This window comes from Canis lupus, chromosome 26, assembly GCF_011100685.1.
Source record: "Canis lupus familiaris isolate Mischka breed German Shepherd chromosome 26, alternate assembly UU_Cfam_GSD_1.0, whole genome shotgun sequence".
Lineage (NCBI taxonomy): Eukaryota > Metazoa > Chordata > Mammalia > Carnivora > Canidae > Canis > Canis lupus.
Window position 1 is genome coordinate 20,617,551 of NC_049247.1, and position 23,574 is coordinate 20,641,124.

Here is a 23,574-nt window from a genome sequence, read left to right on the forward strand (position 1 = left end):
CTCAAGGTCACACAGCCTGGAAGGGTGGAGCTGGGATGGGAACCCAGGTGACCTGGTTTCAGATCAGCATCCTTAAGCTAACCCTTACCCACTACGGCTTACGACAAAGCACCTTCAAAGTCTGCTGATTCTCTCAGAAAATGGAAGAGTCGATGGCTCCACTTTTGTGGATAATGACGCTGAGGCTCAAAGAAGTACAGTGACGTGGTCAGTGCCACAGAACTACGAGGAGGGAGGCACAGTTCAAGGCTCTGCTCTTTACCACTGTCTTCCCTGAACTCCTCCGTGACCACAAAGGAGGCTGAGGCTCAGAGAGGCCACACAGCTCAGAGAGACAGCGGTACTCTCCCACCTACAGCTCGGAGCGGGGCCAGGGGGCCGGGCGCAGGGAGGGGGCTCCACTCACTTAGACAGGGACACGCCCCCGGGCTTGCCGATGAGGTCCTCGTGATGCAGGACGGCGTCGCTCCAGGAGATGCCCAGGAAGTCCAGGATGAGCTTGAGGGAGCGCCTGGGGTGCAGCACCAGCTGCTCATAGTACACGGGCAGGCACTTGTCCTTGCCCACCTCCATGCACTGGGCGTACATCACCTCGATGGCCTTGTTCCACTTGGTGAGGCAGTCGCGGTAGCTGCTGAGGTCAAAGCCGGCGATGGTGACCTTGCGCGTGATCATGGAGTGCACGGACGCCCGGCCGTCCCGCACCATCAGCAGGAACTTGGAGTTGGGGAACAGGCGCGACAGGTAGACGGAGGACTTGAGCGTGAAGGGGTCCTTGTTGCACAGCACGCGCGCCGGCTCGCCGTGCTTGGCGATCACCTCCAGGATGAAGGCCTGCATGGCGGCGTCCAGCACCTCGTCCGTCACGCCCGCCTCGTCCAGCCGCAGCTTCTCGCGGCCGGACTTGGACCAGGCCTGGCGCATGGCCAGCACGCGGGGGATGATCCGCGTCTCCTCGCCGCAGCGCACCTCGGGGTGGGCGTCCAGCATGGCGCGCATGAGCGTGGTGCCACTGCGGGGCACGCCGCCCACGAAGATGAGCGGCATGGCCTTGCCGTAGCGGTACTCCACGCGGTCGGCGCCCACCACCACCAGGTCCTCCTGCTCCGGCCGCATGGCCCGCCGGGGGCTGCGCGGGCCCCCCAGCGCCGCGCGGCACTCCAGCACCTGCTGGCCCACCTGGACGGCCAGCAGCAGGGCCAGGGTGCAGCCGGCGGCCAGCAGCGCCCTCCGCGCCGACAGGCGCATGCTGGGCCCGGGGGCGCGGGCCTGCCTCAGCGACCGGTCAGCGGGGGCCCGGCGGGGCTCGCATCTGGGGAGAGAGGGGCCGGGGTCAGGCAGGCGGGCAGCTGGGGCCCTCCCCCCGCAGGCTTCCTCTGCCATGGACCATCACAACGTTTCCACGGTCAACAACGCGCACGGCAGCGGCTGAATCCCGCAGCACCTGCCGCCCGGGGGCACGGTTTTTGCGTGTTCCCTTATGGCTGTCCCTCCAGAGCCTGGCACAGACCCTGGCACCTAGCAGGGGCACCGTAAGTATCTGGGGGGCGTGCCTTGGTTGACGGGGCAGGGAGGGCAGTAGCAAGGGGAGCAAAGGGCTGCCCAGCGGGGGAGCAGCTGAGCCGGAGTCTGAGATTCCCGCCCAGGCCAGCCAGCCCTGGCGCCTGCTCTGAAGGACCACACTGTCACACGGGAGACAGCGGGGAGCGTCCCGTCCTGTCCTGGGCTGCTTCCGGAATCACTACCCATTCACTCAGTCTTCATTCGGTAAATGGGCATTAAGTGTAACAAGGTACCGGGCACCGTGCTCAGTGCTGGGGGCAGGAGAGCGGATTAGACAGCAGGGCCTTTGAACTCAAGAAGCGGAGGGCTTAGTGGGGGAAGCGACAGTACACAAGCTCTAGCCACAGCGTAGGAACGGCTTACACTGGGCGAGGCATCAGGTAGGGGAAGGAGGAGGGAGGTCCCGGAGGGCCTCTCAGGGGAGGTGGCATCCAAGCCAGAGTCCCCGATGATGAGAAGGAGCTGGCGGTATGAAGCTGTGTGGGAGGGGTGTGCCAGGCAGAGGAAACAGAGAATGCCAAGATCCCCAGATGGGAGAGGGTGTGGGGTGTTTGAGAACCTCAGGAGGCAGTGGAGCAGAAGGGAAGGAAAGGGAAAGACTGGGGGGCCTCAGGGGCCAGGGGAGAGAGCTGGACCTGCTCTCAGGGCAGCTGCTGGGGAGAGAGGGCCCACAGGGGGGAGAATGGAGGCAGGGAGGTCAAGGAGGAGGCTCTGGCTGGTATCCCGGTCCTCGGGAAACTCAGGGACGCCGGGACTGTGAGGGTGACATGGGAATGGAGACACGGGGTGACCGAGCACAGAAACCGTGAGCCTGAGCCTATGCTCCTCACGCCTCCCAGGGACAATGATCAGACCTCAGTGGCAATTCTTCAAGCAGGGGCTTGTTTCAGAAAGCAGGGCCCTCCCAGCCCAGCGGCCCCCTTCTCCAGCCACCTCGAGTGACAGGCCTGCCCTCCTCCCTGGCTTATCCTCAAGGCCTCTCCATTTTGCAACAAGAAGCCAATACAGGAAGTGCAGACTCAGATGCCAGACGGACACACAAGCCAACCCCTACTGCCCACCGCAGCCCTTCCCTGCCTCCCCGCCACTGCACTTCTGAGCCTCCTTTGCCTTTCCACATCTTTCCAGAATCAGAGTGAGGTCTTGAGGTCTGTGGCATTTGAGCAGTCACGCAGGCTTGGGTTCAAATCCTGGTTCTGCCCCTTCCTTTGTGGCTGTGCGAGCTTGGCCAACACACTTTACCTCTCTGAGCCCCATCTGTAAAACAGGTCTAAGAGTAGCAGCCTCAAAGGGCTGGCATGAGCATTCCACGACTCCCCTGAGAACTCAGGATCCCATCGGGCATGCAGGGAGCATTTGCAAGGATATTATCAGTGGCCTCTACCATGACCATGGGTTATTCATTGATTTCCACATTCAGTGGGTGCCTCCTGCATGCTGGGAGTTGGGCTATGGAGCCCAGAGACAGAGCCTCCACCCCCAAGTCTACTCACACTGTGGACCCACACCTGGGAGGGGGTGACAGGTGAGGGAAGGCTTCCTGCAGGAGGCGGCCTCCTGCTGAGTCTGAATAGTGGGGGGTGGGGGACAGGTGGTTTTCAAACAGCCAGGTGGGGAAAAGAGAGGGGTGTTCCTGGCAAAGGGAACAGCCAGTGAGAAGGCACAGCCAGGGAAGAAGGCAACATGGCTGGGAAGCTGCAGGCAGCACGGTGCGTGGGGCAGGGTTTGCAGGAAGGAAGCAGGAACCGAGTGTTTCTCTACGGGCGTGAGGTTCAGCTGAAAGCACCAAAGGACCAGGTTTGCAGCTGGACCAATCCACCCACACGGGCCCGGGCTGCCCGGGGCCCCTCGGGCTGTAGCAAGTGGCAAATCGACAGGAGAGCCAAGGCAAAGCACAATCTCAGCCCTGTCATCCAAACGGCTGAGAGGCCCCAGCATTTCCTGGCCGTGTGGCTCTGGGACAGTCACTTCCGCCATGTAAACCACAGCTTCCTGGCTGCAAAGAGGGGTGGGGTACACGGACCTCAAACACTGCTCTGAGGGTTCTAGAAGCAGCTGACACAGCAAAGATCAATCTCATCCTGGGGTCCCTAGTCTCTGTGAGCACTGGAAAATAGCTGGGGACCCTCTCCCCAGAAAACCCCATCTATCCTATGCTGCTGACCATGGTGGGGGCTCACTGGTGCCCTGAATTCAGGCTCTGGGATGGGTAAATCTAAATCCAGGGCATCCAGGGCAGCTCCAAGGGCCAAGGCAGACTGGATGGGACATAAAGCCACCCAGAAATCCCTCCAGGGGCCTGTCAACTTGTTCAAGTGCTCACTGAAATCCTCCTCTCAGACTCTGGACTAGAATTCTGTTTATTATTTCAGTGTTGGTGCTCCTGGGGGACAATCACTACTGTTTGAATTAGAGCAACTACCCTTTCCTCCTGACACTTGGCAGGGAGTGAGAGGATGGAGCTTTGGGGGAAGAGAAGCCAATGGTGGGGTGCAGAAACGGAAGAAAAGGGGTAATTTGGGAAAGGAGTTTCAGAAAGCACAGTAATAGTGAGCCCGCCACTGTGTGTGCGCGTGCATGTGTGTGTGCCCTCTAGCTTATGTTTAGGGTTGGAAGTGACTTGGATGCTAAATCTCAGGGGGGAAAGCCCCCAAGAATGGATAGGCAGAATAAGGAAAATGTTATCCACATACCAATTGTGCTTAATACTGACATTTCATTTGGCTGCAACACTTTATTATTATTATTGTTGTTGTTGTTGTTATTATTATTATTTTAAGTAAGCTCCAACTATTATTACTATTACTATTATTATTATTATTATTATTATTATTATTAAAGTAGGCTCCAACGCGCTACTGGGACTGCCCTCCAACACAGAGCTTGAACTCACGATCCTGAGATCAAGACCTGAGCTGAGATCAAGTCACACCCTGAACTGACTGAGCCACCCAGGCACCCGTGGCTATAATACATTTTAAAACAAAGCACCCGATTTTTGTGTTTTTACATTCATGAAGCACTTGCTTGGCTTAAACTTTTACCATGCATCATATAATGGGACCATCTCTACCACCCGTGGGGTAGAGAAGCATCACTCCCAGCAGCTCAGAGAGAAGAAGCCACTGGCTCAGGGTCACACAGCCCGAGCGACAGGCCTGGATATGACCAGGCTGAGGCCGAATTGTTCACTGTCTTCAGACAGGACGTGCGGCAAAAGGCCCGTCTGTTTCTGCCACCAGAAGAAAACAGCTCAAAGCAGACAGGTCAGCCCGGAGCAAAAGACAGCAAAGACCTGGGGAACACTTTGAGAAGAAAAAGTAGGGTAACCTAGCAAAGAGAAATAGCTGGGGGCCCACAAAGCCAAAGGCAGCATCCTGGCCATCCACAGCCAGGGACCCCACTCTGAAGGGGCCAGAGTGCCCAGCCTGGGGACTCGGGCCAGGCTTCTACCCCGACTACCCTGCTGGACTCTGTCAAGGGAGCTGTCCCAGTGTCCTGGCAGTGAGGATGGTGGGTGAGAGTCTCAGACTCGGCATCTTACAGCCCTGGGTTCAAATCTTGCCTCCACTGGCAGCCGGGGACTCGGACAAGGGACTTCACCCCCCCCCCACCTCTCTTTTCCCCTCAAAAAAGGGGAGGGAGCATAATAATAACTCTTTCTCAGGGAGCTATTATGTGGTTCAGGGAAATTTTGTGGGACGTGCTGAGCAAGCACACCGAAACCCTAGCAGACGGGACGCAGAGGGTCTGGATTCTGGCCACACCTTGAATCCACTCAGTGAAGCTGGGCACCAGCCTGCTGCGGGATTCGGTCTTCTACCACCAGGATAATCATCTCTCTAAGAGACAGACAGCAGCAGAGGCCTGCCCCTGCACTGCTGGGATCCAGCTTTGCCCAGATGCATTTCTAACAGCCAGGGGAGTCCGGCTGCCCAGTAACAGAGGCCGAGGGAGCACAGCGGCTCTTTCTAGGGCAGCCTGTGGAGGAGCCCAGACTCTGGGGGGCCTTCTGGATGCACTTACCTCCCCTGGGCACTCTCATCTCTGGGTTCCAGCCCTTGTGGCTGCTCGCCAAGACTGTGCGCTGGGTGACCCCTGCAGAGGCAAAGGAGATGCTGCGTGAGAGGTGGGGGCTATGGGACGGCCGAGCTGCCTCAGAGGAGCAGAGGAGGCTGTCAAGCTCCGCAGGGGCATTTGGCAATGATTTGGGAGGGAAGTATTCTGGGGGACGAGTTGGAGTGCAACAGGAGGGCCTCTGGGCCCAAGATGCAATGGCTGGGGGCTAAGCTCACCTGGCCCTACAGGGAATGAACTGGCTCACTGCTCAGGAAGAGAGGTGTGAGCTGAGAATCTGAGCTAAGGCACTGCCGCCTTAGGGAGCCCCTGGGTCTCTACCAACCAGGGTTCTCCCTTCTCGGCCCAAGGACCTTAGACTTCAAGAAAAGTCTTGAAAGATAAGTAACCACCACCACCACCACCACCACTATATCACTAATCACTATCTGGAACTGCTGGATAAGGTTGAACAGGCTGCGCACTGCCCAACTTCAAAAGCATACCATGTACCTAGGATAAATACGGCACCTGCAGAGTGGGACAATGTCCTGCAGCTGCCACCTAATACTGACCAAATGCCCACTCTGTGAGGGTTTGGTATCATCTAGTCCCCCTATGAGAGTGTAATGATCTTAATTTTAGAGAAGAGAAAAAGACCTCAAGAGGAAGAGCAATCGACCCAGGGAACTATAGGAACCAGGATCCGCATCCAGATCTGTGAGACTCAGATGCCCAGCTCTTTCTTCTTCTTCTTCTTCTTCTTTTTTTTTTTTTTTAATTTTATTATTTTATTTATCTCAGACAGAGAGCATGAGCACGGGGAGGGATAGAGGGAGAAGCTCCTCACTGAGCAGGGAACCTGACACAGGGCTCCATCCCAGGACCCCAGAATCACGACCTGAGCCAAAGGCAGACACTCAGCCGACTGAGCCACCCAGGTGCCCCAGATACCCAGCTCTTAATCTTTGCACTAAAGGAACAGGGCCATGAGTACAATGGGGTCCGGCAGGAAGCCAGGACTAATGTGGAACCAAGGGGGCTCCTGGTGTACATCCCACTGCTGTGTCTTTACTGTTCAGGGTGGAGAAGAGTTCTAGTCTGGTTCTCACCTTCCCCCATGTTACAGATGGGATGACTGAGGCTCATGAGGGAAATCAGGTCACACACTCACGTGCTGAGTCTGGGGCTCTCAGTCCCTTCCCAGAGGTGGGGGTGGTTAAGAACTCATCCCTGCAGTTGGACTCCCTGAGTCCAACAATAAATCATTGTTCCTCTGGGCCTTAGTTTTCCTCTTCTATAAAATGGGTTGTTGTTTGTTTGTTGAAAGCTTACAATGGCCCGTTTACAGCAAGCATTTCAGAAATCTCTAGTTATTTTATTTGTGCTATGTTGGAGATGAAATGGGTGTAGGCCTTCACTGCATTTTTGTTCTCTCTGCCTTCCTCTTCACTCACTCCTCACCTCTATAGTTTGTGCCTATCCTTGAAAAAGTGGAGAAGCAGTCTTCTGAGTTCTCTTACACACAGATGGCGGGGGGGGGGGGGGGGGGGGTGTGTGTCCCAGGTGTAACCATAGCAACAAGCAGCACCCCCCCCCCCCCCACTGTCCGCCGCCTCCAGGCCTCTGAGTATGAAGGCCTGGCACTCCTAGGGCCTGAACAGCCAATGCCAGAGGTCTGCCTCTTGGAACAAATACACTTAGGGACACTCTTCCAGAGGTGAGATGGCTGGAGGCCCAGCTGCCCTGGGGCGGCCCTTGAAATGCCACGGTGTTCAGAGAGGCCTGCCAGCGACAGGCCCACGGGGTGGGGGCCGGCACACAGCTTCTCACCGTCTAGAGCTGCACAGCCAGTGCCCAGGGCGGGCACTAACCACTTGTCAAGCATTTACATTTAAAATAAGTAACGTGAAAGAACATTTTAAATTCAGCTCCTTGTGGGCACAGGCCATAGTTCAAGTGCCTGGTCGCCAGATGGCAGCCAGTGGCTACTGTGCTGGACAGCGCAGCATGGACCCTGGGATGGGGGTCAGCGAACTGCACCCCTCTGGCCAAATCCAGCCTTCAGTCCTTGAGCTTTTACCTTTTTTTAAGGGAAAGAGAAGAGTGAGAGGAGGCGCAGAAGGCGCCAGGAGAAAGGTGAGAAGCAGCAACAAAAACCTGCCATCCTACCAAACCTGAAATAGTTACTATTTGGACCTTTCTAGAACAAGCCCTGCTCTAGAACGTTCCCCGTCACTGGCCGGAAGTTCTACTGGACAGCGCTGACTTGGAAGACAAATGAGATGCATGGATGTGGGGGTCACTGAGCCCCCTCCTTCTTCTGTAGGAGGAATGGCAGCACTGATTAATCATCACTGTGTACCAGAGCAGGGCATTCCATGCTCCAACTTATTTCATCCTCACAAGAGCCCCGAGGCAGGGTGGGGTGAGGAGGGCCCTCCTCACCTCTACTTTCTCCAGTTTATGGATCTCAGAGGCCCTTGTGGGAGCAGGGTATGCATAATTAGGCCCCAAAGCAAAACGGCCACACCAGCCAAGCCAAACAGCAAACTCAAACCACAAAAAGAAAAAAAGACAAGAAGGAAATACGTGGACTCGAAAGGCCAGCAGGAGTGGTGTTTAGTGTGACATTTTTTCCCCTCAAGACACTTTCAGGGATCCCTGGATGGCGCAGCGGTTTGGCGCCTGCCTTTGGCCCAGGGCGCGATCCTGGAGACCCGGGATCGAATCCCACGTCGGGCTCCCGGTGCATGGGGCCTGCTTCTCCCTCTGCCTGTGTCTCTGCCTCTCTCTCTCTCTGTGACTATCATAAATAAATAAATAAATACCTAAAAAAAAAAAAAAAAAAAAGACACTTTCAGAGGGTTGTTATCTTGTCTTTCTCTATAATAAAATAACAGAGAGACTAGCATTCTTTCAATTCTCTTCCACGCAGAGTGGCGCGGGGTGGGGTGGGGGGGGAACAAGACGCCGGGCCTCTGATCCGGCTCCACCAGCTTCTGGCTGTGTGACCTCAGGCAAATCCCTTAGACTCTCTGAACCCCAGTTCCTGCATCTGTAAAATAAGGATGCCAGCAGTACCTGATAGGGCCCTTGTCATGTGGTCAAGGCCAACAAGGAACTCGCCTACTAAGGGTGCTGGGAGGTGTTGGTAAGTTAGAAAATGCTGGACCAGCACCTGTCAAACGGCGATTTCCTTTTCTCATTTCATGCTGGGCAGAACTTCTTAAGGTGGGGCCTTTTATCCCCATTGATGGGCAAGGAGATTGAAACAGGGAGAGTTGAGGTGGTTTGCAGAAGCCACCCATCTAGGCAAAAAGAAAAGTCAGTTTCCAAAGCTGGCTGTGTCCCCAAGATGCCGTCCTGGGCATCATGTCATGTGGTTCATAAAATGGGGGTGGCAAGGGAGGCCAGGAGAGGCTCTGCTCTCTCTGTGCACTGACCCATGGGTTTCCCTGCATGACCACTGGAAGGGAGGGCCAGGGAAGGGGGGGAGGGCTGTTCAGTACTCAAGATCCCTTTAGACCCACATTCATTCACGCATGTTTACACCTACTGTGTGCCAGGCACTGATCAGGACGCTGGGACACATCAAGGGCCGCAGACAGACAGCCCTACCCTCACGGAGCTGGCACCCTGGCGGGAAGCAAGGAAAACAGTGTGTGGGATAATGATGCCTGGGATAAATGCCTGGAAGGAAATGCCCACAGTGGGACGGGGAGACATGCCATAAGGTGTCACAGAAGGAGGTGACATTTAGAGAGACCACACCGATTTGGGTTCAAACTCATGTGAGCTTTTTAACTCAGCATGATTTCTCTAAGCTCAGGGGTTCCCTGGGCTGGGGAGTATGGGCTTGAGCACATGATACCAGCTAAGGAGGCAAGTGGCTGCACTTACAGAGTGGCCTTGGAGGGGTGCCTGGTGCCCCTGTGCCCAGGCTCAGCATCAGCCCTGCAAACTCTCCCCCTGGGAGCCAGCTCCCAAACATTCCATCGTCATGGGTACCACCCACCCCAACCTCTAACCCTCCCACGCAGAGCTGGGGAGACAGGAGACAGGTGCTCGGGAGGGCCGGGCTCTTGAGGAGCAGAGACCTCCTACCCACTCTGGAGGGAACCCAAGGCAAGAGGAAGAGGTAAAAGAGTAATTCTTGAGCATAAAAGCATTCTTGGTGCTTAAAAGGGGAAGAAGAGAAGGTGGGCTGGCACACTGCTTTAAAAGTATTAGCTCTTACTTATTTTTTTAAGATTTTATTTACTTGAGACAGAGAGAGAGCACGCGGGAGCATGAGCAGTGGGAAGGGGCAGAGGGAGAGGAAGCTGCAGATGCTCCGCTGAGCAGGGAGCCCAGTGCGGGGCTCAATCCCAGGACCCTGGGACCATGACCTGAGCTGAAGGTAGATACGTCATGGACTGAGCCACCCAGGTGCCCTGAGCTCTTACTTATTGAGCACTTAGTGTATACCAGGTATAAAGCTAAGGGTTTTACACAGATCACTAAATTCTGTCCTCGTGACCACCCCCCACCCCCCTCTTTCACTATTTACTGGGGCTCAGAAAGGTGGGATCACCTGCCCAAGGCCACACAGCTGAGAAGCACGGGAACCAGGAAGAAGACCCAAATCTTCGTATTTTGCACCAAAAAATGACCAAAGCAGAGTCTTTGAACTCTGGGCCAAGAGGCCCAGTTCAGCCCCCTGTTGGGCACGTCAGGTTTAGGGAGTAATGAGGCCCGTGGTCACATCCCAGGTCCCCCGCTAAGAGGCTGAGCGTCCTGGGTCACTCTGGTGTGGCTCCCTGAGCCTCAGTGTTCCCACCTGACAAATGGGAATAACACCCAGAGTCCTGAGGAGCTATGTAACTTCTACCAAAGCCTGGCACAAAGTCAACATGAAAAAATGTTAGCATTTAATCTTGTGAGCACTGTCCTCACAGCATGTGTATACACGAAGAAACAAGTGGCCTAGAAAGGTGGGATCACCAAATCTCCTGTCTAGGGCCAGAAAGCCAGCAATCTTGGCCAATGTGGATCACGCAGTCTCTGACACGGCAGCTCCACAAAAGCCGCTCTACACAACACACCAAGGAAGCTGCGTGGCTGGGTTTCATTCTATAAAATCAGGCTGTGAGCTAGGTTTGTCCCACAGGCTATGGTTTGCCAACCCCCTGGTCCCTGTGCTGAAAACACAGTATGGGCAGCACATGCCCCCAGCGGGACTTGCACAAGCCCAGGAAATGCAAATGCACTTAGACCCAGTGGGAGCTGGTGTCTGTTTTGGTTCTGGGCTCCATCCCAGAAGGGCCAGTGGGAGGCCTCAGGTGGCCAGCCTTTGGTGGGTGAGAGAAAAATGTTCAACTCAGGAAAACAAATAGCTCATTAAAAAAAAAAGGCAGCAGGAGCACAAGCACGCGCACAGAATCATCTAGCATCTGGTCTGTCGCCAAGTAAAGACTTAGAGAGAGAAATTCGCGTGTGCCTGGTCTTTTACGGACATCATGCCTCTGACAACCACCCTGGGGGTAGACGCTATTATTAGCCTCATTGTACGGAGCAGGTAGAGGAGGCTCAGAGAGACAAGGTGCCTGGCTCAAGGTCATACAGATGGTAACTGAGCCTGAACTGGAACCCAGGTCCGTCGGACATCAGAACCCAAGCTCTGAATCACTTCCCCGAAACCCTACCCCACCCAGTACACAGATGGGGAAGCTATCTGTCATGTGGCCACTCAAGGCAGCAACCAACAGGGACGCCTGACCCCTGGCTCCCGGCCTCGCCCCCCCTCGCAGCCCCTGTCCCCCGCCCCCAGCTCCTGGCATGGCCCCTGCTCCAGGCTTCCTGCTTGGGAACACACGAGGCCCCTGCCTGGAAAACAATGCAAACAGGAGAGGGCCAGGGTGACCTTGCAGGGCTGGGGCTTCCTGCACACACACGTACACATGCATGCAGGCCCACAGGGGACCCTGTCTCCATTCCTCTGCCAAGAAGCCGCTAGAGGTGGGGAAATGAGCACTGGAGTACGAGTCCTAGTTCTGCGATTATTAGCAATGCAGTCCCTGTAGGGGCTGGAGGGGTGGCAAGACATAGTTCCTAACTTCTCTATGCCTCGGTTTTCTCATCTGTGAAATGGGGATGCTGCTGTGGAGATTAAACAAATGACCCGACAGCACTCGGAGCAGGCTCTATGCCTCTACCACTGTGATTTCTCCCCTTTAACTTGTTTTGCAAAACCCCGCGCAGCAGGCCCCAGGGCACCCCACCCAAACATTCTGATTCCAAAGTTATGTGATTGTGGAGACCCAGGGATCTGCTTTTACCAGATGCTACTGCCACTGCCCCTGCCCCACCACTCGAGGAAATGCTGCTTAGGGCACTGGATCCAGTGTTTGAGGCGCCCACACAGTGGTGCAGGGTGACCTCAGGACACAGACCCACATCTAGCAGGTCCTATGACCCTTCTGTGCCACAGACCCCTTCTGAGAAGTGTTTTTGTTTTGTCTTATTGAGAGAAAGAGAGAATGCACAAGCAGCTAGAGGGAGTAGGGGAAGGGCAGAGGGAGAGAGAGAATCTTAAGCAGGTTCCATGCCCAGCACGGATCCCGACGTGGGGCTCGATCTCACGACCCTGGGATCATGACCTGGACCAAAATCAAGAGCTGGACACTTAACCAACTGAGCCCCCCAGGCACCCCAAGGGTTATTTTTAAATAGAATAAAATACAGAGGATCAAAAGGACACCAATTATAGTGAAATCTGGCTAAGGGCAGAATTACCAAAAAATGCTCTGATAAAGTAAACTATGTGCTCGTTTATTAAAACAATAAAAAAGATCTAGAGGCAGGCCCTATAACAAATATAATGTGCATGCAGTAATGAGAAGAGGTATCTGTAGCTACTGGCAAGCAATATAAAAATATATGTGGTTTCTATTGGTGACCAAGGCCCTCCTGCCTGGATCATCACCTACATAGTCACCTGGAAGAAATGTTAAATTACAGTCAACCAAGATGTTAAATTAGAGGCACTAGGTGGATCAGTCGGTGAAACGTCTGCCTTTGGCTCAGGTCATGATCCCAGGGTCCTGGAATCGAGCCCCCACATAGGGCTCCCTGTCTGGCAGGGAGCCTGCCTCTCCCTCTCCCCTCCCCCTGCTTGTACTCTTTCTCTGTCAAATAAATAAAAATCTGGGGATCCCTGGGTGGCTCAGCAGTTTAGTGCCTGCCTTTGGCCCAGGGCCTGATCCCGGAGTCCTGGGATCGAGTCCCACGTGGGGCTCCCGGCATGGAGCCTGCTTCTCCCTCCTCCTGTGTCTGCCTCTCTCTCTCTCTCTATCATGAATAAATAAATAAATCTTCAAAAAAATTTTTAAAAATCTTAAAAAAAAAAAAAAAAGATGCTACATTAGAGTTAAATTCTCATCAGAACTCCCTGGCCCCTTGGAGGCCATCCAAAGACTGTGCCTTCAGGAGCCAGAGGGCGACACTCCTACTGGGGAGGGGCCTGGGTCCATTCCTCCCTGTTTCCTCTTGCCACCTCCACCATCAGACAGTAAGAGCAACAGGGTTCTTTATGAGGAAAAGCCTGAGGGCATGGTCCAGGGTGTGGCCTAGGTGTTTTGATTTTACATAAAAAAATAAAAGTAGGAGGCCACAGGACTCTCAGTAAGAAAAGCGACCTCTACCCATGCTGGCCACACACGCCAGCACTTGACCTTGGATATTGGATATGAACTCAAGTTTGAAGAGAGTGGAGGACAGTGAGACCGGAGTCGTTGTGACCTTGTTCCCCAGAACCAAACATGTGGCCCTGTGGGGAAGCAGAACAAGTTGTATGGATCAGTCACCAACGATGCAGAGCTCCAGGGGTCAGGCAGCTAGCCTGGGTGTGCACCTGCCTCTGCGCCTCAGCTTCCTAATCTGTAAAATGGGTCCAACAATTCTTATGAGCAAGGTTGCCATGAGGATTCATGGAGGTGGAGGCTTTGCTGTGAGAAAGTGAGGAGCAGAGGACTAGGGGAGGTGGCTGGGTAAGAGCCACTGGGGAATCCTTGGAGCTGCCCCAAGGGAGAGGAGACAGGACAGGGCACAGAGGATAGAAGGTGGCCAAGGAGCCCAAATGCACTGGGCCACAGCAGAAAGCGACATGGACAGAGACCCCCACTCCTCAGGTTGAACAAACAACTCCCAGCCTTTCTTAGGGTGGGCCTTGCTGGCATTATCTGTCAAATGGGCGGATGCTGCTAGAAGAGAGCAAGAGGTTTACCTGGTAGGGCTGGGATCAGGCAGGGGGCGGATGAGGGGCAAGTGAGGCACTACCCTTGAGTATAAACCTCAAGCGGGTGCCCCTCCCCAGAACTCAAGATCAGCAAGTTCAACGCAATGTTTTAAGATGAATGCTGAGCATTCACTTTGACACAATGCTGCGCAAACTAGGACACACAAAAAAATGTTTTAATAGCCTGGGCAAATAGTGGTGCTGTGTCAAGCCATACTGCAGCCTGGGGCAGAAGGGAAATGTCAGTAACACTGATCTTGTCTTTATTTAGTTCTGACACACTGTTCAGCATGGAAAGTTTTGCTTTGATTTAGATTTGGGAGGGTAACTGCCTTCTTGAGATTTAATTCATCTATTCTTTTTAAAAGATTTTATTTATTTATTTGAGAGAGAGAAAGAGAGCATGCATGTGAGCATGCACGAGGGCAGGGAGGAGCAGAGGCAGAGGGAGAAGCAGACTCCCCACTGAGCCGGGAGCCTGATGCAGGGCTCGATCCCAGGACCCCAAGATCATGACCTGAGCCGAAACCAGACGCTTAACTGACTGAGCCACCCAGGCATCCCTATAACTCATCTACTTTCAAGTGTACAATACAATGGTTTTTAGTAAATGCCCGGAGTTATGCAACCATCACCACAATCAATCTGAGAATGTTTTCATCACCCTGAAGAGAAACCCCAACCTTTAGCTGTCACCCTGATCCCTTATCTCCCCTTCCCTGGCAACCACTAATCTACTTTCTGACTCTATGGATTGACCTCTTCTGTACATTTCATATACAGTCAACCATTGACGGGGGTTAGGGATGCCGGCCTACCATGCAGTTGAAAATCTGCGGGCAACCTTTGACTCCTTCAAAACTTAACTGAAAGCCTACTGTTGACCACAAGCCTTACTGATAACATCAACAGCACAGGGGCACTTATATGCTGTATTCTTACAAAAAAAAAAAAAAAAAAACCTAGATTAAAGAAAATGCCATTAAGAAAATCATAAAGAAGAAAAAAATACGTTTGCAGTACCGTCCTGTATTTACATTATATTAAAAAAAAATCTATGTATAAAGTGGACCTATGCAGTTCAAACCTGTGTTATTCAAGGTCAACTGTAAAGAGACTAGCACAACATGTGGTCTTTAGTGGCTAGCTTCTTTCATTTGCCATGTTTTCAAGGCTTACCCATTAGTTTTGATTTGTTTTCAATTTACATCACAGCATTATCTTTTAAGGATTTTATTTATTTGCAAGAGAGAGACAGAGCAGGGAGCCTGATGCCGAACTTGATCCCAGGATCACGACCTGAGCTGAAATCAAGATTCAGACACTCAACTGACTGAGCCATCCAGGCGGCCCCTGAGTTTGTTTCTATGAACCATAAATCAATGCATGGCTCTGTTCACACCTGTACCCAAGAGCCAGGGAGCATGGGGCCCTCAGAAATTGGCCCAGATGGCAGGGGCTGCTGGGAGAGTCTCCAAGAAATCTATGCAGAGCACTAGGAAGAGGTTCCCCACAAAGCCCTGCTCCTTCTGGTACCACTCTGCTTGACTTGCCTTGAGATATTCTATTGCCTTGAGATTTATTGAGCTCCAGGTGACCATGTGTCACCTCCCGACACACTGAGCTCAGTTTTACTTAGTCCTGGCACACCCGTCAAGGCAGACAGCATGCCCAGGGGACAGACAGGGGACAGGAGTTGGGGTCATTTCTGCTGTTCTCTGGCTGTGAAGCTCTGGGCAAGACATCCACCATCTCTGAACCTCAGCGTCCTTATCTGTTGAATGGGGTGTGGAAGACTTCCTCACAGGGCTGCAGAGAGGAGACAAGTCCTTGGTGAACTGTCACTTGATGAAAGCAGCAAATGCAGGCTCACTCAGCTGGCATCGACCTGAGGGCCTTGTGAGCATGGAACTATTTGATGCTCCCACTCAACCTGCGAGGCAGTACAACATCCCATTTTACAGACAAGGAATCAAAGTCTCAGGGGAGTTAAGTACCTTGTCCACCACCACGAGGCTGGCAGGTGTTGGCCAGGATTTACATTAAGGTCTGACTCCCAAACACTGGGTCTTAGAAATAGAGCTGGCTTCATCTGCCTTTTTATATGCCAGGCTCCTTCATTCAAAGACCCCACTCTGGGTCACTCTGGGTTTAAGGGAGGAAGACACAAAAGAGCAACACAAAAGAGCAGCTCCCTGTGGTACAAAAGCTCACCTCAGAAACCCCCAGCCTGCCCCCTGGCTGTCCTGAGAGATGGTGGGCACACCCCAGGCTGACTTTATCCAAACCCCATGGCCACATGTAAAGTTTAGACACAAGTCTGTGGCCTTCAGGGTCTGCCAGCCTGGAAGGCAGAGCAAAGAGCGACATTCCCTGACCCCAGGACAGGAAGGAGCTTCCAGTCCTACACACTCTGCCAAAGCGCCATGCAACCAGGACATGCCTCTTCCCTCTCCCGGACTCAGTTTCCCCACCAATGACCTCCAGAGAGAGAAGGTGGTGGCTGACCTCCGAGTCTCCCTTCCTTGATCCAATTTCAATGGCTAGAACCTTCTTTGTTCAACATTTCAGGTGGTGCTCCCTGTAAGATTTCACTTGAAAAAGGAGTTCAGGTTTAGCATTTTAAAAAGGACACCTTTGGCTCAGGTCATGATCTCAGAGTCCTGGGAGACTGAGCGCTGGGCTGGGCTCCCTGCTTGGCGGCGAAGAGTCTGCTTCTCCCTCTGCTTCTGCTCCCCCTCCCCACTGCTCCTGCTCCAGTGCTCTCTCTCTAAAATAAATAAAATCTTAAAAAAAAAACAAAAAAAAACAAAAAAAACAAGAGGTCAGTCTTTCTTATCTACAGAATGAGAACAGGCAGCACCTGCATCCTGGGGCTGCAGAGAGGGAATAAGATAATACATCCAAAGTGTTTTACAAATCCCCGGACTCGCGCGGGGCCCTGAGTGCACGCAGTCCTGGATGCCCCCATGCTCCCGGCTCTCGAGGACCAGAGCTGTGAAGGCAGCCTTGGGCGAGGCTCTTAACCTCCCTGAACCTTGAGATGGAAACAGCTTTCCAGGTTCCTGCAAGGGCCCCACTGCTCAGGATGGCCACGCCAGGCAGCCAGGCACTGGGCATCCCAGACACTCTTTAAGGACTGGAAGCCACGGACCCCAGGGAGAGGCTCAGGCCACCCACACTCTCAAGTCCTGGGAAATCTATCTGGCTGAGCTGGTCTGGGTTTCACCCCATATGGCTCTGGCAAATTTCCACAGGCAAGTGCCAGTCTGGCCCAGGAGGAGGGCTGTGCTGAGCAGGAACACTCACCCTTTCTCTGGCCAGGGCTGCAGATCGGGCCACTGCAGACCACCGTGGCTTCTCCTAATTGGTCTTCCTTCCTTCCTTGGCCAGCACCCAGCTAACTTGTCTGCCTCAAAGAGAACACGGGAGATGAGGTGAGGGGCAGGGTGGCCCAACAGTGGTTAGGGGCATGAGTAGACAGCCCGAAAAGGACCGAGTCCACGTTTGGCTCTGCCAAGGATGGGCCGTGAGACGTGGGGGCCAGTTAACGTCAACAGCCTCAGTGTCTTCATCTGTAAAATGGGCTGAGCTGCCTGCCTTGGAGAGTTGCCGGGATGACTACTGAGGCAAATGCTTAGGGCAGGACCCAGCAGGAGGAGGATTCCAGTAAATGCCGGCAATTAAATTACCATCTCTAGTTAGATATTCTCATTAAACATTCCACAGTACAACCACAACAGACCTGGATGTGACCTTATAAAAATTCATTACCCTGGAGGCGCCTACAGGGACTCAGTCAGTTGATTTCAGCTGGGGTCATGATCTCAGTCAGGGTCATGGGATCAAACCCTGCATCGGGCTCTGCGCTCAGAGTCTGCTTGTCCCTCTTCCTCTGCTCTTCCCCCGCTCTTCCCCCCCTTCTCTCTCTCTCTCAAATAAATTAAATCTTACTCTGCAAGACATCCGAGATAAGTTAGGTGACAGAGGCTAGCTGATCCCATGCTGGTAAATATTTATGCTGGGAAAATACTCCAGAAAGGTACACCCTAAAATGCTAACTGGAACTTCATTTATTTCCCCTTTTCCTCCCCCTGAATTTTCTAACTCTCCAACAGTGGATATGTATCAACGGCGTGATAGAAAAGAAAAGGGAAAAATGAAATCGGGGTGATTTCTAGGCTTGCTGCATAACTTTGAGACCTTCAGGCCTGGAATACAGAGCCAGCCTTTGAGAAAGACCAGGGCAAGCCCAGAGAAGAGACTCTGGTCAAGGTCATGGAGCAGGCCAGGCCTGGGCCCAGCTTTCCATGCACCCAGATCTGGACTCCTCTCTACTGGCATTGTGCTGGCTCATTCTCCTAACAAGATTAGGTAGGCTGGCCTCCTGATTAAAAGTCTGGCTCTGGGGATGCCTGGGTGGTGCAGGGGTTTGGCGCCTGCCTTTGGCCCAGGGCGCGATCCTGGAGACCCGGGATCGAATCCCACGTCGGGCTCCCGGTGCATGGAGCCTGCTTCTCCCTCTGCCTGTGTCTCTGCCTCTCTCTCTCTCTCTCTCTCTCTCTGTGACTATAATAAATAAAAATTAAAAGAAAATAAAAAATAAAAGTCTGGCTCTGAAGTCAGGCTGAAGATCCCAGCAGGGCCAGGAGTTACGTGACCTTGGGCAACATACTCAATTACTGTGGGCATCGGTTTCCTCATATGTAAAATGAGAATCAGACTTGCAGCAGTGCCAGATGGTTTCTGTATGGATTAAATACAAGGCACGGAAAGCACTTTGTACTGTTCCTGGAAACCACTGGTACTCTGGGTCCCATTATTATAGTTATCATTATTATTAGTATCTGGGATCTAGTTATGTCATGGAGAATCCTTCGAAGGGTGTGCAATGCTAACCCAGCAGGCACGGGAAGGAAATTCAGACTTGGGTAGTAGGGAGCCATGGCAAGTATTTGAGCAAGAGAGGTGCCTATGACTCTGAAGCTGTATGGGGCTGGCAGCCAGTACTCATCTACAGGAGCCTTCTCTGTCAAGGTCCTCTGTCACAGGCTCCGCGTCCTAGGCGATCCTCCTAAGGCTACTGGGCAAAAACAGCACAACCCCCACCAGCCACACCCCTGCCAGCTCTGCTTGCTTCCTGGGCTCCAGCTGGGCTGGTGACCGTCAGGTGATCAACAAGCTGGGGGACTTGAAGCAGCCCCGGTGGCCTCAGTCCACAGGTGCGATGACCAGGAGGTCCAAACACCTGGCAGGGGCCCCAGGGCAACAGAGGAGAAACAGCCCCTACTTCAGAACCATGAAGACTTGTTCCCTTCTACTTTCCTATGTGACCTTGAGAAAGTCCCTCCCGGTCCCTGAGATAATCTGCCCATATGCAGACAGGGTCTTACAGTTTCCATATGCTTGGGAAGGGGATGCATGCAACGACATAAAGCAATGGTGGTATCCTTCCATGTGTGCCACACACTGTGCTGGGCTTCAGGTGCAAACATTCATTAAACCCTCACCACTCCAGAAGAAGTCCCTGTATCTTTCCTAGTTCTAAAATTTACTTAAGCAGTCAAGTCACAGGTATAATCTCCATATTTGAAAAACAAAAACAAAACAAAACAAAACAAAAAAAAAAACAGAGAAAGCTTAAGTCTCTTTGGAGCAAAATCTCCAATGCTCTCCTTGTCCCCTTTTTTCTAAGAGGTAACCACTGCTGATCAGTCCGGGGATGGGCCACCTGCCCTTCTTTCTATGAAATCCCAGTGGAACGCGTATCTAAATGGACATCACACTGGGCCTCTCTCCGCACCTCGTGAACACCCATCCTCCCATCCACATGCTATCATATCCCACCAGGGACCAATTCTGTCCCCGAGGGGAGCAATCTCTGGAGGCAGTTTTCGTTGTCAAGAGTAGGGGTCGTCTCACGAGGAGGGGGGGGGAGGGTGTTGCCAAGGATCCTAGAGTCCAGGAGGTCAGCCCTCACTCCAAACAATCACCTGGCCCCAAGTGTCAGTGATGCTGAGCCTAAGAAGCCCTGGATCCCAGGTATCCTTCTGAAACTTGGGTGGTCCACCCCACACCAAGTCAGGGAGGTATGTTCATGCCAGCACATTTATTCTGCCACCCAGTAAACATTGCCTGAGCACCTGCTGTGTGGCCTGTAGCCCAGCCAGAGGCAGTCTAGCACGGGTCTCATCAGCTAATGACTCAGGCAAAGACACCCCTCCCTTTGCCCCCTGCACTCAGAGCATGCTCATCCTCACAGAAGACAGGACCCCTGTATGGATGGGATGTACATGGGATGGTCCTGTCCTCCCTCCTCTGAATTGCACCAGAGCATGCCCCCCTGCACGGTTCAGGGCCAAAGCCTCCCTGAGCGACATTTAGGCTGTTTTCATCTTTGCCACAGCGCGGGGTTCCCTGGAAGCTGCTGGTCCCTCCTGGAGGTTCCCCATCCAATCTGCATTTTAACAGACCCCAGGGATCCCCATGCACATTAAAACTTGAGAAGCACAGATCTAGGGAGCTGTGTAAAAGGGGTGGGCTGGCTGGGGGGACCAGCATCTTTAGCTCTCAGCAGAAACTGCCAAAGCACCCCCAGAACATCCCCCCAGCTGATGGTCTACAAGTTCCTCTCTGTACCAACTTTGTATGTCAGGCGCCGCTGACATAAGGGGTGATAGCTGCTCCCCTTTTCCAGATATGAGGCTGAACAAGGTGTCCAGACAACCAGAACCCAGGGTCAATGGCCTGGCTTTTAGAATTTGGCCATGCCCAGAGCATGTTCTAGGCCAGCTTCCTGCCCACCCACTCTGGCCATCAGAACGTGGCTCAAGGCAGGAAGGCAGACAGCTCACCTAGCAAAGGAAGGAAAGCTCCCAAGGGAGGGAGCAGGCTCCGTGGGCTGGGCACCTGTGAGCGCCACCAGGAAGGCTGCCCTGTGCCCATTCATGTCCAGTCATCCGGGACAGAGGACCAGGCTGGGGGACAGGGCACCCTCATCAAGCACGAGAGGCAATGCCAGGGTAGTGCGGTGACCTGGAGGATGGGGGAGGGACAGGACCCCGGAGCCATGGTGCTGGCTGGGGCCCCGGCTTTGGCCCCAGGTTTCTTCCCCCAAAGTGGGCTCACCCCACTCGCTGCAGAGTTGCTGCAACAAGCGGAACATTCGCATCAGCCAACAAACAGTGGCGCTATCTGGAGGCCTGTCTCCCCTCTGGAGCTGGCACCATGCTACTTCACTCAATGACCACCAGCCATGGTCAGCACTGCTCTCCACCCCACCACGCAGATGAGGAAACGGAGCTCAGCGCCCTGCCCCTTGATGGCACACTGAGACACGGTCAGGGGAGCAGAGGCCTTGCACTGATAAGGTCTGCATTCCCCATCTGGATTCTGCCTCTGTTGAGTTGTGTGCCCTTAGGCAAGCCCCATCATCTCTCTGAGCCTCAGTTTCCAAAGCCGTGCAGTGGAGACATAATCCAGAGATGGGAAATGGGAAGCCACCCAGCCAACGGGCAAGGGCCATGCCCACCCTCCCCTAGGGATCCACATTGTTCTCCCCCAAAAGACCCAGCCCAGGAAGACCTATCATCCGTGGGCATCACAGATCTCTCCTATGCCCTAGGTGCGACATGGGTGAGGCCATGCAAAGCTGGCAGCCTCCAGAGAAGGAGAGAGCCACTACTCAAGGTCACACAGCTGCTGAGCAGTGGAGAGCAGGGCAGGGAAGCAGGAGGTAGGATGTCAAACCTGAGTGGGATGCAGGGTACAGTCAAGGTGGCAGGTCGGTTTAGCAGGTGCCTGGAGTAGAGACCAGCAGAAGCAGGCCCACGTGAGGCGGCCAACATCACACCTGCAGTCTCTGACCTGGGAGGCCTCTTTGAAGGACCTGTCAGTCCAGGGATGTGCCGCCCCCTTCCCAAAGGCTCCTCCTCCCTCTGGGCCCAGTCTGATCACCTGCACATCGACTACCTGTCTACCAGGGCTTCTCTCTGTGGCTGCAGCTCAAGTCGCCCTGTGGCCAGATGCATCCCATCCTCTGGAATCTTCTCTCAGCACTGCGGCCAGAGGGTGTATCTACCATGGAAACCTTACCATGTCGCTCCCCTCCCTAAGCCCTTCTAGGAGTCCTCAGCCTCAGCCTAACATTCTAGCTCTTCCCCAGGCTTCATAACAGTGACATCCAGATGATGTCCAGGGGGAGCCACAAGTGGAATTCAATTTTCCAGAAGCCACAGCTAAATAAAAAAAACAAAACAAAACAAAAGCCACATGAAAAAGAAAAAGGTGAAATTAAATCTCTTTCTAGATTTCAATTAGCCCCACCTATCCAAAATATTACTGTTAATCAATAAAAAAATTCAAGTAAAGTCAACATAAAATATAAGTAACATTCAAAATCAATACAAAAATTAAGATTAATGAGACACTGCCCCCTCCTTTCCACCTTAGGGCTAGGTCTCTGAAATCTGGGGAGTATATCTGACTTCTCGGTAGGCGCATCAGATCTGTATTTAGAGTTCATAAAATTTACTGTTGAAAAAATACATTCGCATCCCGAAATAGTTCCACACATGCATAAAAGTCTCCCAAGAACGGAATCAAGTGTCTGTTTTGAGATCTACGTTTAAATTACATTGAAATAAAAAATTCAGCTCCTCGGCTGTGCTAGCCACGTAGCAAGGGCTCAACAGCCACATGTGGCTTTCAGTTCCTTGGGGGGAGGGTGGCTGCCCATGACACACAGTGACTGGTCCTCACGGCCCTCTTCCATCTCATTTCCAGGCCTGCCCTTGGGGGTGAAACCCCCAAGCACGTTGAGTTCCTATCTCCATCTCCACAATTCACCAGTGCCCTCCCTTAGCACCCCCTGCTTCCTGCCAGTTTTTACTCAGCCCTTCAAAAGTCAGCTCCAGGTTCTTCCCTCCTATGACAGCTTCTCTGACATCCTCTGGGTGGGGTGACATTCCCAGTCCCTCTGCTCATCCCTCCTACTGTGACATCAAACAGTATTACAACTGTCCATCTCAAGGCTTCACCACCTCAGTGCTACTGACATTTGGGCAGCATCCATGGCCTCTACTTACTAGCTGACAGTAGCATCCCCTCACCTAGCAAGCTGCCACAACCAAAAATACCTCCAGGCATCCCCAGTGTTCCCTGGGGGCACAATCCCCTCTGGTTGAGAACCAGGGCCTGGCACACAGAAGGCACCCAAGCATGTGCCTAAACACAGGAGGTACCCTCAACTGTGCTCAACCCCATGAGGCTTGCCTCCTCCAGGAAGCCTTCCATGATGCTCTAGCACAGTCAGTTCTTCCCCTGGGCTCCCAAAGTCCCCTGCACTCGCCCCCCCCCCCCCCCCCCCCCCCCCCCGCACCGAGCAATCCTCTAAGAGTAGGAACTGGGTCTTGTTCATTGCTGTACTTTCAATGCCTAACCTGGCGGATGATATGTAGTGGTTGCTTAATAGATATTTGCGGAACTGACCTGAGAAACAGGGATGACTTAGGTTGAGAAACCCCCACAGGGTGAGTTTTGCCTATTTTAGTTCAGAGTTCTTTCATCCCAGCAAAGGTGTTAAAAAAGGTACAGCTCCATTTACGCAGCAAGCACTGGGCTAAATGTAAAAACTCTGCAGGGTTTAGAGAGGGGAAACTGAGGCTTACACAGGTAAA

At 53.3% G+C, this 23,574-nt stretch overlaps 1 protein-coding gene across 6 annotated transcripts in view; it reads right to left on the reverse strand.

The window, feature by feature from the left end:
• The window catches only part of TPST2 (tyrosylprotein sulfotransferase 2), a 52,280-nt gene that overhangs the window by 11,939 nt on the left and 16,767 nt on the right, over positions 1–23,574 (reverse strand). For 3 of the 6 annotated variants that reach the window (XM_038575513.1, XM_038575514.1, XM_038575516.1), the window contains exons 2-3: positions 5,590–5,661; positions 407–1,312 (exon numbers count right to left, since the gene is read on the reverse strand). In XM_038575513.1, the coding sequence (XP_038431441.1) occupies positions 407–1,248 (842 nt within the window). In that variant the 5' untranslated portion in view covers positions 1,249–1,312; positions 5,590–5,661. Of the gene's footprint in view, positions 1–406; positions 1,313–5,589; positions 5,662–9,522; positions 9,598–17,206; positions 17,307–23,574 lie in introns of those variants that run through there. The other 3 variants (XM_038575512.1, XM_038575511.1, XM_038575515.1) reach the window with 2 other exon arrangements.